The sequence below is a fragment of the Pungitius pungitius genome, chromosome 8, assembly GCF_949316345.1.
Source record: "Pungitius pungitius chromosome 8, fPunPun2.1, whole genome shotgun sequence".
NCBI classification, from domain to species: Eukaryota; Metazoa; Chordata; class Actinopteri; order Perciformes; family Gasterosteidae; genus Pungitius; species Pungitius pungitius.
The window spans coordinates 3,335,547-3,349,141 of NC_084907.1; the positions used below are offsets into that span (position 1 = coordinate 3,335,547).

Consider the following 13,595-nt stretch of genomic DNA (forward strand, 5'->3'; position numbering starts at 1 on the left):
TCCCCCCATTCTCACCTCCGGCGTTCCTCCATGGAGGTGTTCCAGGTGCGCCAAACAAGACGGGGACGCCAAGGTAGCACCAGAGGGGTTTATTGCCCACAGACAGTAACCTCTGGTTCTGAGAGATCCGGCCAACTCGGAAGAGCGAGGCTGGATCCAAAGGGTCAATCCTCAGAGAATGTTAAAATGCCCAACTGATGCTTCCCTCTTTCCAGCTCCCAGCAGCACTTCAGACACCATGTGAAATGTTGCTTGGACCACGTCCATATTTTATACAGTGTCATTTGGTCTGTGACCAAAGGGATACTTGCCACCCAGACTGTTAACATCCACATTGAGAAAATAGAACCGATTGTACTTTACAAAAACCCAAGGACTGCAAGCCTCATGATGGACGTATAAGGAAAGCCAAATCCACAATCTCACTCACCGGATGGCTACTGCAAGGTTTAAGTCTAAAGACACAGCACTGAGGAAATCAATCTGTATGTTCCACAACTCCCATGACAGCAAATCTCTCCGGCTGAACCTTTATGCGACATGTGGATGTTGATGAGGTGGGATTCATGTGTGAGAATGAACAGACTGCTGCTCACGCTCATCTGGGGAGACGAGTTATGATCACCGTTCTTTACCGGATTAGAAAGCTTCTTGCACTTTTCATGAACCCCCCCCCCAAAAAATCCTCCTCTATGTTTTTTTTTCTGCATGTTACCCATAGTGAAGATTCAGTTTATAGGACCTGAACTCCTATGAAGGCAGGGACCTGTTTAAGTGCTTTGATGATGATGTTCACCTGGTCTTGGCGGAACATGAATAGTTCCCACACGGTGACATTGCAGCACAGGTCAATGCGGATGGATTGAATATGGCCAGATGTTTCCATAAAGCAGATAATCCAGGTCATGGAATCCCCTTTGAGAGCCGTCATGCTGCCGGTGTTGCTGTTCTGTGTCTTTTGAGGTCTGTCCAGTTTAACTGTGTTTCAGGTTGTTTCCATTAGGAAGGATCTTACTGTTCTTGGATGGAAAATAAATCAGATTTTGCTGAAATGCATCTCAGGGCTCCCGTGCTTTGGTTTGCACGTGATAAATGTAGGCAAAATCCTCCCCATTTCTACACATTGCATTGCAAAAACACTGTATCTCACCAAGTTCGGTGCAAATAGTCCCACATGGTCATAGTGACTTTCTTCAGAGAGTTGGGTGCAACTTGCTGACAGGCGGGGATATTAAATGCCCTATATATATATATATATATATATATATAATGCCTGTCATGTGTGAATTCTTTGCCTGAATTATGGAGGAAAGCTTCAGCACCTCGGCGGTCAGGACTTGAAGCCCGTTGTCTGAAGGTGTAATTTTCCTTTTTCGTTCAGCCATTGTTCTGCCGACTGTGATCTTGGAGCGAAGGCTCCCACACAAAGGAGAGGAGAAAAATTGCACTCGGCCACAAAACAGCATGTGCCTGTCTGCCTATGTAATGTTGACAAAGAAGTACACACACACACACACACACACACACACACATATATATGTAACCATTTCCACACGAAGAATGACAGGATCATCTGTTTCAGCAAAAACATGTGTTTACGATTAAGTAACAAACACATCAAGGCAGGCGCACACACACTTGAAGATGGAGAAGCCTCCGCATTCCATGCGTCAAGGCCGTCAAGGCGGAGGGTAAGAAAGTGCTTGAACACCACGTTGGCGGCATCATTACAGCTTGACGTGTCGGGCCTCCAAACAGCATCCTGCCCCATGGCCTCTGAAATAAAGCCCCCCACTGAAAACCCTAAACACCACAGCCGAGGTACCAGCCTCTCTCTCACCTGTCGTAGAAGTCTTCTCTGTAGTAGTCGTAGTCAAACTCGTAGCCGCTGGGGAAGGAAGCACAACAGCACGGAGTGAGAGCGTCACGGAGAACGATCTGCAGCACCAGCATAAAACAACATATTTGAAGCAACGCATGGGAACAGAGCATGTTTTTTGGGGTTTCCCACCCACTATAAGGTTGCATATGCAAATTACCAATGCATAAAAAGAGGCAATATTCATAGATTGTGTGGAGACAAAAAAGAAACCACAACATTCTTCCCTCCGGAAACGAAACCGCTGCTAGCTGCAGCCAGTGAGACGGGGGAGACGTGAAGGTTGCTGAAGACGGAGACAGATTTTTGAATTGGATGTAAGACCAACAGAGACGCGACATACAGCGGAGAGAGAACTGTGAAGAGAGGAATTCCTCCACTTGTCAAACTGAAGGTTTATGCACTGCTCGGCTAAGCTAGCTGCTAAGCTAAGCTAGCTGCTCGGCTAAGCTAGCTGCTAGGCTAAGCTAGCTGCTCTGCTATTTCCCTCAACATCTACCCTGCAGAGGACCACCACTGTGTCCCTAGAAAACAGTGGTTTGAAAAGGTCCCGCCTAAATGTGGGGAGGCACATGTTTTTGTTGGCACTTTGTTGAGAGTTGAGAGCAAAGTGCACGAGGACAGAAGGAAGAGTCGCTAGTTCTGCATCCAAGATGATCATATGTTTGTAGTTTGTGTTTAAAACACCAATGTCTAAAATACACGCTTTTGAAAATGATTTCCGGGATGTCGTTTAAAACCTTGACGTCTTGCCCTTCCTCTTCTCCAGGGTGTTGTTATCCATCGAGGCGATATTTAAAACCTCGGCCCTCTTCAATTTAAGCGTTTTAGATTTCAGTCCCTCAAGATGCATGTGTTAAAAATTCTCTATTTGACCTTGTGGTACAAGCTTTGAAAAAGCACCCGAGGGTTGTTAGTTCCACACACACACACACACACACACACACACACACACACACACACACACATTAAGTGGCAGCATGTACCTGTAGAGAGAAGCGGCTGAGCGCTTCAGGATTTTGGGTCTGCTCGGCCTCGGCTCTCCAGCCATGTTGATATCTGGACAAAGAGTGAAACAGAAAAGCAGCGTTAACTTTTGACTTTATTTTATTTTTTAAACACACATGTTGTTAGCCACTCAAACCAAAAAAGAGAGAGTCAGATCCCAAAGACAGGTAATGATATATCTGTTGGAGTACTGGGAAAATAATTAAACTGGTAAACATGATTGGAAGGAAGAAAGGTTTTTGGAGAGAAAATCTGTTGGATGGTGTACTGCATGTTGATTTCCAGTAGACGGCGCTATTGAGCTATTTCACAACTTCTCCTTGTTCTTCAGGTCGGATTCCAATGAGCCAACATGAACCAGACAACTTTACATGCATAAATGATCAGACAGGAAGTATGAAATTGGATTTCTGCTTGAGACGTTGATCTGTTACTTGTTGTGAAAAAACTCCCTGCACACAATAAAAGGTACTATATCAACTTTAAATGCCCTGCAATACTTAAAGGGACGCGGCGTCCGTCTTTTTACCCGTGACCCAATTAAATGAGACTTGAGGAAAATGATCATATTTAATATTTCATGACTTCGAGCTGTTTTAACATATTTTAAAATTCGATGTGAAAGTAGTAATGCTGAAAAACACATATTGTGACTGTGTTATTATGTGTTTGTAACACACACAAAGACACACAAACAACTGAACGTAACCCTTACCTTAACGTTGAGCTAAAACTAAACCTTATCTTTAGCTAATCCTTAACCTAACCTAACTTAACCTTAACTTAAACAACCAAATCTTCAACCTCAAACATGTTGATTGACTTTATGATTTGCATTTGGTCCCAAAAGGAAGGCGAGTCCCTGCAATGTTTCTGTGTGAACACACGGGACTTTTCCCAGAAGCCTCCACCAGTGTCTGTGTCTGCATGCGGTGTGTGTGTGTGTGTGTGTGTGTGTGTGTGTGTGTGTGTGTGTGTGTGTGCGCTGTAGGATGAAGCTGTGACAGCTAAGGGGCTGCTAAGTGATGCACTCTGCCCCACTGCAGTGTGTGTGTGTGTGTGAGGCTTATTAAAAACGTTAAATCGGTCTCCTTTTTCGTGCCACGCTGAGAAACCGCATCTTTTTCTCCTTCCATTTGCTCGTCGAGCTGAAATTCTTCCTCTCACTGTGCCAATATGTTGATGAAGTATGAGACACATTTAACCTTTTATCTCATAATCACTGCCTTTGTTTGGTTTGCAAGCATTACAAACAATCATTTTTATTATAATGACTTCACAAAACCAACAGGACCAAAGTGCTTCTTATAAAAAGAATGCAACAAAGCATCATTACAATCTAGGATTTACAGAAGAACGAAAGGGTCGATAATTTGGTTCTTTGGAACAGCGAGTGCTTCCCGAGGACGTCGGGCTCACTTATTTTACCTTATTATTGGTAGAATAACACCAATCGTGAGTGTGGTCAAGAGCCAGGACATGAAGTGCCTCAAAGAACATCTCTAAATCAGTCCGTCACAACTCAATGTTGCCCTGTGAAGGGGAGTCATCTTTTTGACTTCATTTCTACTTTCATATTTTAAGACGTAAATTTGTTTTAGGACATTTTTAAGGCCAACTTAAATATCCGTCAAGACCCCAGAGCACACAGGTAAACGTGTTACAAGGGATTTGATGTAAGCCTCAGAGAGGCCTTGGAGGACTTGAGAAAGGTAGGTTGTGTTGCGTTTTACACTTTGAAAAAGACGTCGCCGCACGAGACGGAATAAAAGTCACTGAGAGGCATATGGACCAGCAGGTGGTGTGTGTGAGTGTGTGTTTGCATGCCTAGGTCATGAAGGGGTGGGTCAATGACAGTTTGGGTTGGATGAAGATGAATGTGTGTGTGTGTGTGTGTGTTTGTGTGTCTGTGTCCTTGCAAACAACTGGACTTCTGCCATTTCCACACCTGGCTGGAGCCAGGGCTCTGGATCACTGCCTGAAACACACACACACACACACACACACACACACACACACACACATGACACACACACATGACACACACACACACACTTTCTCCTTCACGGTGAAGTTAACAGGCTTGAATCTTCAGCCTCTGGCTGCTGAAGCTTCCCCTGCTCATCCATCCATCCGTCTTTCGTTCCCTTCATCCCATCATCAGGCTTCGTGTATTAAGGACATTACAAAGTGTTTGGATCTCCCCGTGTCAGCTAATGAGCCGTTAATCGGTCGTGGTGTTCCCGCCGCGTCCAATGCATGCTGGGAAAGGCTCCAGCCCCCCCCAGAGGTCCTGAACCAGGACGATGTGGTTAAAGAATAGGTGGGCGTGGACGGTTGCTCCCTCCACACATGTGCTGTGAGGTAACATTGAAATGAAACCCTGGTGGTGTGTTAAACCAAAGAAATTAAATAAAAACACAAAGCAGTAAACGGACCTTTGGGAGAATCCACAGGCTCCTCGTTTCACTAAGAAATATTATTAAAAATACCAAAAATTCAATCAAATAAACATTCATTAAAAACGTGTTCCTATTACAGTTGTATTTTTATGCAAATAACTACTAAATATGACACTGGCAACAAATCACACTAATCCAATTGTTCAAATCCCTGGTGATTTCATTACGTTTTTCCACCACACAGATGAAGGAAAACACTAAACTCAACTCTGATTATTGCACAGTAACGCAGAGGAATTGGGGGGGGGGGGGGGGGGGGGGTCAATGGTAAACTCGGGAGGGAAACAGAGCTCAAAGTCCTCAAAGTTTCTCAGGCATTAATCACTCGACCGACTCGGGCTTCTTAAGCAGGAAAGTCTTTTTATCAGGGATCCTACAAAGAGGGAAAAAATCTCACTGAAAGTAATGTGACGTTGGCGAAGGGCTTATTTGAATTATGTCCTATACTTTAGGTTAGGTTAGTATTACACTGTCCCATGAGAACCAATAGGATCAGTTTGCACCGTGGACTCTCATGGTCAACGGTAGAGAACAGGCTGCTTTTCAATACAACTACATTTTTCAGAAATATTGTCTTTTCTTCTTATATAACCATAGTTAGGTGTGATCGGGTGCTTTCTCATCTGACTCGATCAGCTGAGGGTGGCCGGATGATGTTACCACACCCAAAATCAAATGCTTTAAAGACAACAGTTATTTATCGTTCCATCAATCATTGGAATAATTGTCGGGAAAAGGGAATAGATATATTTACTGTGTGAATGAAATGGTTAATGTAATAACATATTTGTGAATATTTAGGACTGTTTATAATGTATAATGTTTTATTGCTTTTAGTTTATCATTAGGTGATGTTCTTTTTTGGACCCCAGGAAGACTAGCTTGTCCCACCTTGGTGACAGCTAATGGGGGTCTTGGTTTGGAGACGCAGAGGCACTTTGAGAAGCTACTTGACGAACCATCTGCCGACCAAACTCTGGCCCGAGACAGACCAGCTCAGGAGCCTCCTCCAATGAAACTGTTGATTTTGTGAGACTCCAGCTGCCAAAAAACGCACAAACCACGAGAACCCCGCTCGTCTCCCCTCACGTGCCGCTCTCAGCACTTTTGCTTGCGTCTTTAGCCTCAAGAGTTGGAAATATTTTCCGGTGATAGACTGGAGTAATTTGGAGGCTGCGCTGTCATGTTTTAAAAAATAAAACGTCTCAGCCTGCTAACCCCCCCGAGGGGCCTGTCGTGATGAAGTGTGAGAGAACGGTACGGAGAGCTGTGGGATTTCTGCAGGCTCCAGAGTTTCAACAGGAAAGTGCAAATAGTGCAGCACGTGCCCTCAAAGACCGTCAATGGGATTATTCATTAATCGTCAATAAACCAATAAACGTTGGTTTAGACATTTTTGTCAAACAGGACATTCAATTCCAAGACGCCACCATTCTAAGTAACTAGCGAGTGAGTCCGTAAACTGATGAAACGGACTTCTTTTTGAGAATTCAAAGGAGTTCTGACCTTTTAAAAATATCTGGAGCCCGGGAAAATACTTTATATTAAATTGTTCCCAAACCAACAGTTTTTTTTTTATTTGAGCAAACCCACATTGAACCCATTTTAATGCCAGACAATTTTAATGTGCACTCCACTTTCAATATACCCCCCCCCCCCCCTCCCCATATTCTGTTATTTCCTTCTGCAACTAGATTAACCTCATCTTAAATGGATTATGGGTCAATAATTCAACCACTTTAGCAATCATGCCTTTCTTTTCATACTTTCTGAGTACTTCTATAATTAAAAGGCAACCTTGAACAACAGCATGTATGAAAATGAATTTCTGCTATCACTCATTCTCCTACAATCGTGCAGCGAGAAGTAAAATGTGGGATTGTTTTATGGCCATTTACAAAAGGAGGAACTACAGGAGTGAGGTTGATTAAATCGATGTCGCCGGTCAACGAGCCCCTTGGGTGAAAGTCGCCTGACCTCCTCCAGCGGCGTGTGACTCACCCAACGTCTGACCCGCCAGCACCCGGCCGTTCTCCCCGATCACGGCGCCCATGGCGTGCCTCTCGCTGGCGTACTGGATGAAGGCGTAGCCCTTGTGCACGGAGCATCCCAGGACCCGGCCGTACTTTGAGAAGATGCCCTCCACGTCCGACTTCTTCACCACGGCCGTGTTCAGGTTGCCGATGAACACCCGCGAGTTGATGGACTTTGGATCCGTTTTGTTGGTCACGTTGCTGGTCTGGACCTTCAGCGACATGCTGGAGAGGCGCCTCGCAGATGCACGGATCGCTCGGTGGGAGATTCAGAGAGTTGGGGGTCTGAGGAGGGCACAGGAGAACCGATGGGGGTTAGCGGAGACACTTGAGGAACAGAACGGATACAAAACACCAAACCAGCTGGGGGAGCACCAGTTGATGACAAGAAAGACCAGGTGGGAGGTCCCAAAGTGGACCTTTCTCTCATCGCACATGCATACATACATCCAAGGGGTGCATTTTGCAGGAAGCTGTTGAGAACCTTTTGCCTTCAACCTGTGCATTCAAGCCGCGAAAGACGCATGAAGGCACTTGGACGCCAGTCTCACTGCGATACTCAAACCAAGCAGCTTGCAGCGTTTTTTCTTTGTACAAATATAAATCACTGGTAAAACCCTTTGTTTAAAGATTCATGGACGAAGAGCATACACTGCGTTCTATAACTTGCTATGATCTGCTCTTTTAAAGATAAGGCACATAAGAGAGGGTATTTAATATTCCAATTATTTAGACGTTATGCATAATCAAATATGAAAGAAATGGCAGATTAAGACACGTTCTAATGAAACACTCTCACGTTTGCTATTGAAATGCTCTTGCGCACACTGAGACACACACACTCATCTGAAACACTTATACCTACATGTGAGCAACACACGTGCAGACATGTATACATATGAAATGCACACACTATGTACGTGTCTATTGGAAACACTCATGCATGCACATATGAAAAGGTTGTGTTTATATTGTTGAATACTTATAGATGCATAACTGAATCTCTTTCCTATGATCACAAAGATATAAAAACTACGTATGCAAGCGTTTCGCATGTATTGATACGAGTACTCTCACTAGGGAATGTAAGAGCATCTCACAAGCTCAATCGATCTAACCAACCCAGGCCGAGGAGACGGGGCAACGAGGACAGAAGGAAAGGTGGAGCTAAGGTAGGAGACATTCCACTCCGCCCTCTGGAGGGTGAACACGTCGAGCCTCGGCCGGATGGATTCTTAATTCACAAAACGAGGACCGGAAACACGGCTCGGACCCGACTGCTCCGAGCCGAGCTTTATTTTAGAGATTTCCCCCGAGGCTGCTTTGATCTGAGCACATCTGACACAACACATGCTGTGAAATTCCTTTTTCCCACAGCTTTGTCAGGAAATAGGTGTTCCGTCACCTTCGCACGACCCAACAGACTTAACGTAGTTAAACTATTGACGTATAGACCTCCACACGTCGGTGTGTTACTGCCCCCTGTTGGTCGGTGGACACGACCTCTGCTGCAGGACCTCCAAAAGAAACTGAAGGAGAAGAAGCGTCCTGAGAGGGGAAAAAAAACTTCACAAGAAGACAGAAACTCTGCGGGGAACTTAAGTTAAGTTCAAATGATCCCGACATCTCGAACCTTCGCTTTTAAGCTGGAAAAAAGAAAACAAGCGGTGCAACACGGCTTCATGATGTCACCAGAGAATCCGCCCCCCCCCTACACACACACACACACACTGAGCATCTCTAATTCTGACATGAAGTTAAACTCAAACAGTTACAAAAACATGATTCCACACTCACCACTGCAGAAGGAAAAAAACAGAGAAACGGAGACCAACCGACTACCAACAAAGAGAACACGCAGAAACAAAAGCAAATCAAATATGCAGTTTGAAGAAGCACATCAAGAGACTGAAGTGATGCCTGCAGTGAGAAGACAGCACATATCCCATGCGTGTGTGTGTGTGTGTGTGTGTGAGAGAGTTTTGCTTTCACACCAAAGCCAGAAGGTGAGAAGGTCAGAGTGTGTGAGCTGGTGATCCGTCCCCGTCCTACCTGACCTTCCCGGTGACACTTACAACCCTAAACCCGATTGGTCAGACACGGATGGATCTAATGGAGGGGGCTCGACGATGCAGGTGGAGTGTGTAGAGGTTTGTGTGTGTGTGTGTGTGTGTGTGCGTGCACTGGAAACGGAGCCTTTTGTTGGAAACCCGTAGCTGTGCATCAATGAGCTTAACCAGCGCGGCCCCTGCGGCTCCATGGTACGATGATACATGCAGACATTAGCACGGAACAGGACGAAGCGTGTATAAATTAATCACTCGCCTACTTGCCAGCGGTAATATGAATTTCAGCTTTTGAAGTGAAATGAGCTTTGCAGAATGTTTTTTATCTTCCCTGGATAATGATTTCAATTAATTGGGGGGACATATTTCTGTAGACAGTGCAGGTAATATGAAAACCACAAAAACAAGTATAAATCCACTTTCAAGATTAATCTTGAAAGTGTTAAATGGCTAATTTATTCGGTTTGGGATTTCTCTCTTTTAAAGTATTAGAATTTAAATGCAATTAATAGTTTTTAAAAAGCCATTTCCGCTAATTAGTTTTTTTCAGGGATCGCAATTAAAGTGTAATAATCTGCAATTACTTTGGCGGCGAACTCCCGGCTGCAGTGTTTAAAGGTTCTTTATTTCCATCAGGAAATGCAGCTGGGTTTTTTTTTCGACCTGAAGGTCCTCCCCTGACCTCTGACCCCTGGCAGAAGCAATTATTCCCCCGTGTCCTCGCTGCCTAGTTGCCTTTGAGCCATCCAGCAGCACCCAGTGGAAGCCTCGTCGAGCACAGATAAATGAAGCCAACCAAAATCCCTCCGCACACGTATTCCTGTGTGTGTGTGTGTGTGTGTGTGAGAGAGATTGTCATTCAGATAAGCTGGCGTCCAAAAACACTTTTACTACCTGCTCCGAGCAGAGAGCCAGCAGCCTCTTGAGCCTCAACATTTAATAGAGCTTCATTTTCTTTCGGGGTTTTTTAATTAAATTAGGAAGCCGCAGTGGCGCCGGCGTGGTCCGCCTGTGATTGTGTCTCTGTCGGATTAGCGGTCAGAGCTAACGGCGCGCGGGGGGGGGGGGGGGGGGGGATCACACGGAGTAGGCAAAAGGCTTCAGGCGCCCGTTGGATCCGTCGTCATTTCAACTTCAACACACTTGATCGCGATGACATTTGAAGTTAGTGTGATCCATAATGTCAGATTTCATTCAGAAAGTTAGAGCTTTCCAGGGTGAATGTCTCAGAGATTGTGATGAACACTCGAATGCTGCAAAACGGACGAAAAGACGAGAACATTTCAATTAAACCCTTTTGCGCTGGATGGAAAAATAAAATAAACAGCCCAACGTCTGGGAATTCTATCAACGCTTATATTAACGTAAATCGCCTTCTTTGTGATGTTTGCGGCCCACAAGTGGACATTTAGGGTCAAGCGTCAAACAGACCTGCTCCCCATCTCTGTCATCATCTTTTTAGAGGTTGCTCATGTTTTAATTGATCCAACTGTGTCACGGCTGCTTCTTCATGTGCTGCACACCACATACTGTACGGCCCACTGCTGACCTTTAACATGTGAGAAGGCTGCAGTTGGTTTTACTTCAAAGGACCGAGATATTTTAAGCGGTAAGATGGGATTCATGTCAGCTACCAGGTACTGCGCTACAATATCACCCTGCAGGTGTTATATTTTGGCTCCAGAGAAACGCTGCTTTGACTTAACCATGGATAACTGATTAAAGAACATTCCCATGGGACCCCCTCCTCAGGGAAAGAATCTTTACCGAGGAACCCAACATGATCCTAATTTCTGTTATTTAATAAAGGTGTAAAGAGAAAATATCTCTATATAACAATATCTATAAATAACAATCTGAGGTAAGGATGTGAAGTACCTCACAAATAGGTGAAATTTCGGTCTGGATGATGAGAAGTGCCTCCACCCTCAGGTCACTCCACCACTCAGGAGCTGGAAGGCAGCAGCACTGCATAGTCATCAGTGGAACAGACGGGAGATGATCCACTTGCACGTGCTCACAACAAGAGGTGGCAACACTAACCCTAACACCCCCTAACCCTAACCCCCTAACCCTAACACCCCCTAACCCTAACCCTAACTGAAGCACCGTGGGCTCAGTCAATGACGCCGACCTCACACCCAGCCCTGACCTGCTGGCAGCCAAGTTCTTTCATCAAATGAAGATCTGTACGGTAAAGAACCTCCCTGTTCTGCAAGAACCGCTACGTCGGCGCGCAGCTCACTCCTGGAAGTCCAACAACTCAAAAGACGAGGCCGAGGATCACCTCCAAAGACACAAGCCGGCGTTCCTCCTTTTCTATTGGGCCATTTGCTTGATCTTCAACGAGCCCCAAACGTTCATGTCCCACTAAAGTCGAAGCTGTGAGGAACGGATCCGAATGCAGCACAGCTGCTCCAATCGGGGTTCTTTATTCTCCTCAATGCAAACAAACCGTTTAAGGAGCCACGGGGAGAAGATGCGGTCGGGGACACAAGACCGGGTGGATTACCGGGGGGCAGGGGGGCAAAACGGGGGTAATCAGTCCAAAAGAAAGCGCTGGAAGGTCTGGCGTGATATGACGGGTTTTTTCACTGTGTGAGGGTCTGCGACACACGTTCCTCGATGGAGGAAGGCTCGGACAAACATGTCGAGTTACGGAGGATGAGGGGGGCTCTGCAGTGACATCGTTTAATATTGGAATAGTGTTTCTTTTGATCTACGGGTCTCCAGGTTGGTTGGAGGCAGTGGTCACTGTTCAATATTGACTCTGCAGACCGGAGTCGACTGCGATCCAAAGCAACTTCCCTGCGGTTCTTTATCTTTTTTTCGGGAGCTTTTCATGTTTTTCCCGGCTGTTGACTCGACTCTACGCTGATGATGAAGTTGGACTGAATCTCGTGTGGGTTAGCAGGGTTTACAGACATGTGACCGGGAGGAAGGTATCTAAACACCGTTAATAAGGGAACGTGTAGCGGGACGGCAGCTCCTCATCCGTATTCACCTCATCACGACATTCTACTCGGAACAGCAAGGTCTGAACCGCCGGGAACATGGCGTCCAGCTTGTTCTGTGAGAGGAGGAGTGGGGGGAGGGGGGTTGGGGGGGGGGCAGAGTCAATGTGTTGGGCAGCGATAACAAGACGGACCTGAAGAAATACAGTGCAAGAAGTAAACATTTTCTTAAAGGAAATTAGAGGGAGAAAGACGGGGGGAGACAGAGAGACTCACTGAATCACAGTCACATGGGAAGTTGTTTTACGGTTGTTGTCATTGTGTGTGTGTGTGTGTGTGTGTAGTTGAATATTTGACCTTTAAGTAATAACTGGAAAATACAGTTTTAGCATCTTTGTGAAATTAAACCTATACATTAAGCCTCCACTCAGTGACACAAAGCACCGCGTTGCCATTTGAATTAACCGAGACGCTGTGACACACACACACACACACACACACACACACACACACTCACATTCATGAAACGCTCACACCTTGTAGCCCTCGAGCTACACTGCAGGCCGCACCAACACATCCATTACAAAATTACACAGAACTCCATGTTGGTCGATCGTGGAGTTGCCTGAATGACGTTAATCAATAGATCTTCTGACCTGTCGTAACCCCCCCCCCCCCCAACCCCCCCTGAGAGTGTTTCTGCTTCGCCTCCCTGCATTTGTGTATTGTCAGTGAGATTTGGTAAACTGAGCGGAGATATGTGGCTTTAGAGTTCAGAGAGAGAGGTCCTCCAGTCGTTACCATAGCAACAGCGGTAAGCATGTCTCTATGAAGACACATTATACCATAAAACTACAATTTGGTACCTTGTAAATTGCTAAAGCAAGGAGAGACTCCTTGTAAATATACCCAGCTCGTGTTTAGCTTTTACAATTCAGTTCACAATAAAAAAAGGAAAAATATGTCTTAGCACCCTAAAATTGGTCGAAATATCCCTTTTATTTTTGGGTTTGTTGTTCAGTGGTTTGTTTTCTTTGCAGCAAAGTGGGCTCCATGAAAAGTGCACTGTAGTCTTTCATCATAAAATAAATACTGGAATTCTTTGAACTTCACAGTGATCATGTATGTTTAATTTAAAAACAGCTTTAAAAAATAAGAATAATGCTTTTTTGATCATTTCCTGAATTCTATTT

The 13,595-nt window shown here is 45.2% G+C and overlaps 1 protein-coding gene across 2 annotated transcripts in view; it reads right to left on the reverse strand.

The window, feature by feature from the left end:
* raly (RALY heterogeneous nuclear ribonucleoprotein) overlaps positions 1–13,595 on the reverse strand; it is a 50,980-nt gene that overhangs the window by 11,221 nt on the left and 26,164 nt on the right. For both annotated transcript variants that reach the window (XM_037448161.2, XM_037448160.2), the window contains exons 2-4: positions 7,351–7,667; positions 2,866–2,938; positions 1,841–1,888 (exon numbers count right to left, since the gene is read on the reverse strand). In XM_037448161.2, the coding sequence (XP_037304058.2) occupies positions 1,841–1,888; positions 2,866–2,938; positions 7,351–7,606 (377 nt within the window). In that variant the 5' untranslated portion in view covers positions 7,607–7,667. The remainder of the gene's footprint in view (positions 1–1,840; positions 1,889–2,865; positions 2,939–7,350; positions 7,668–13,595) is intronic.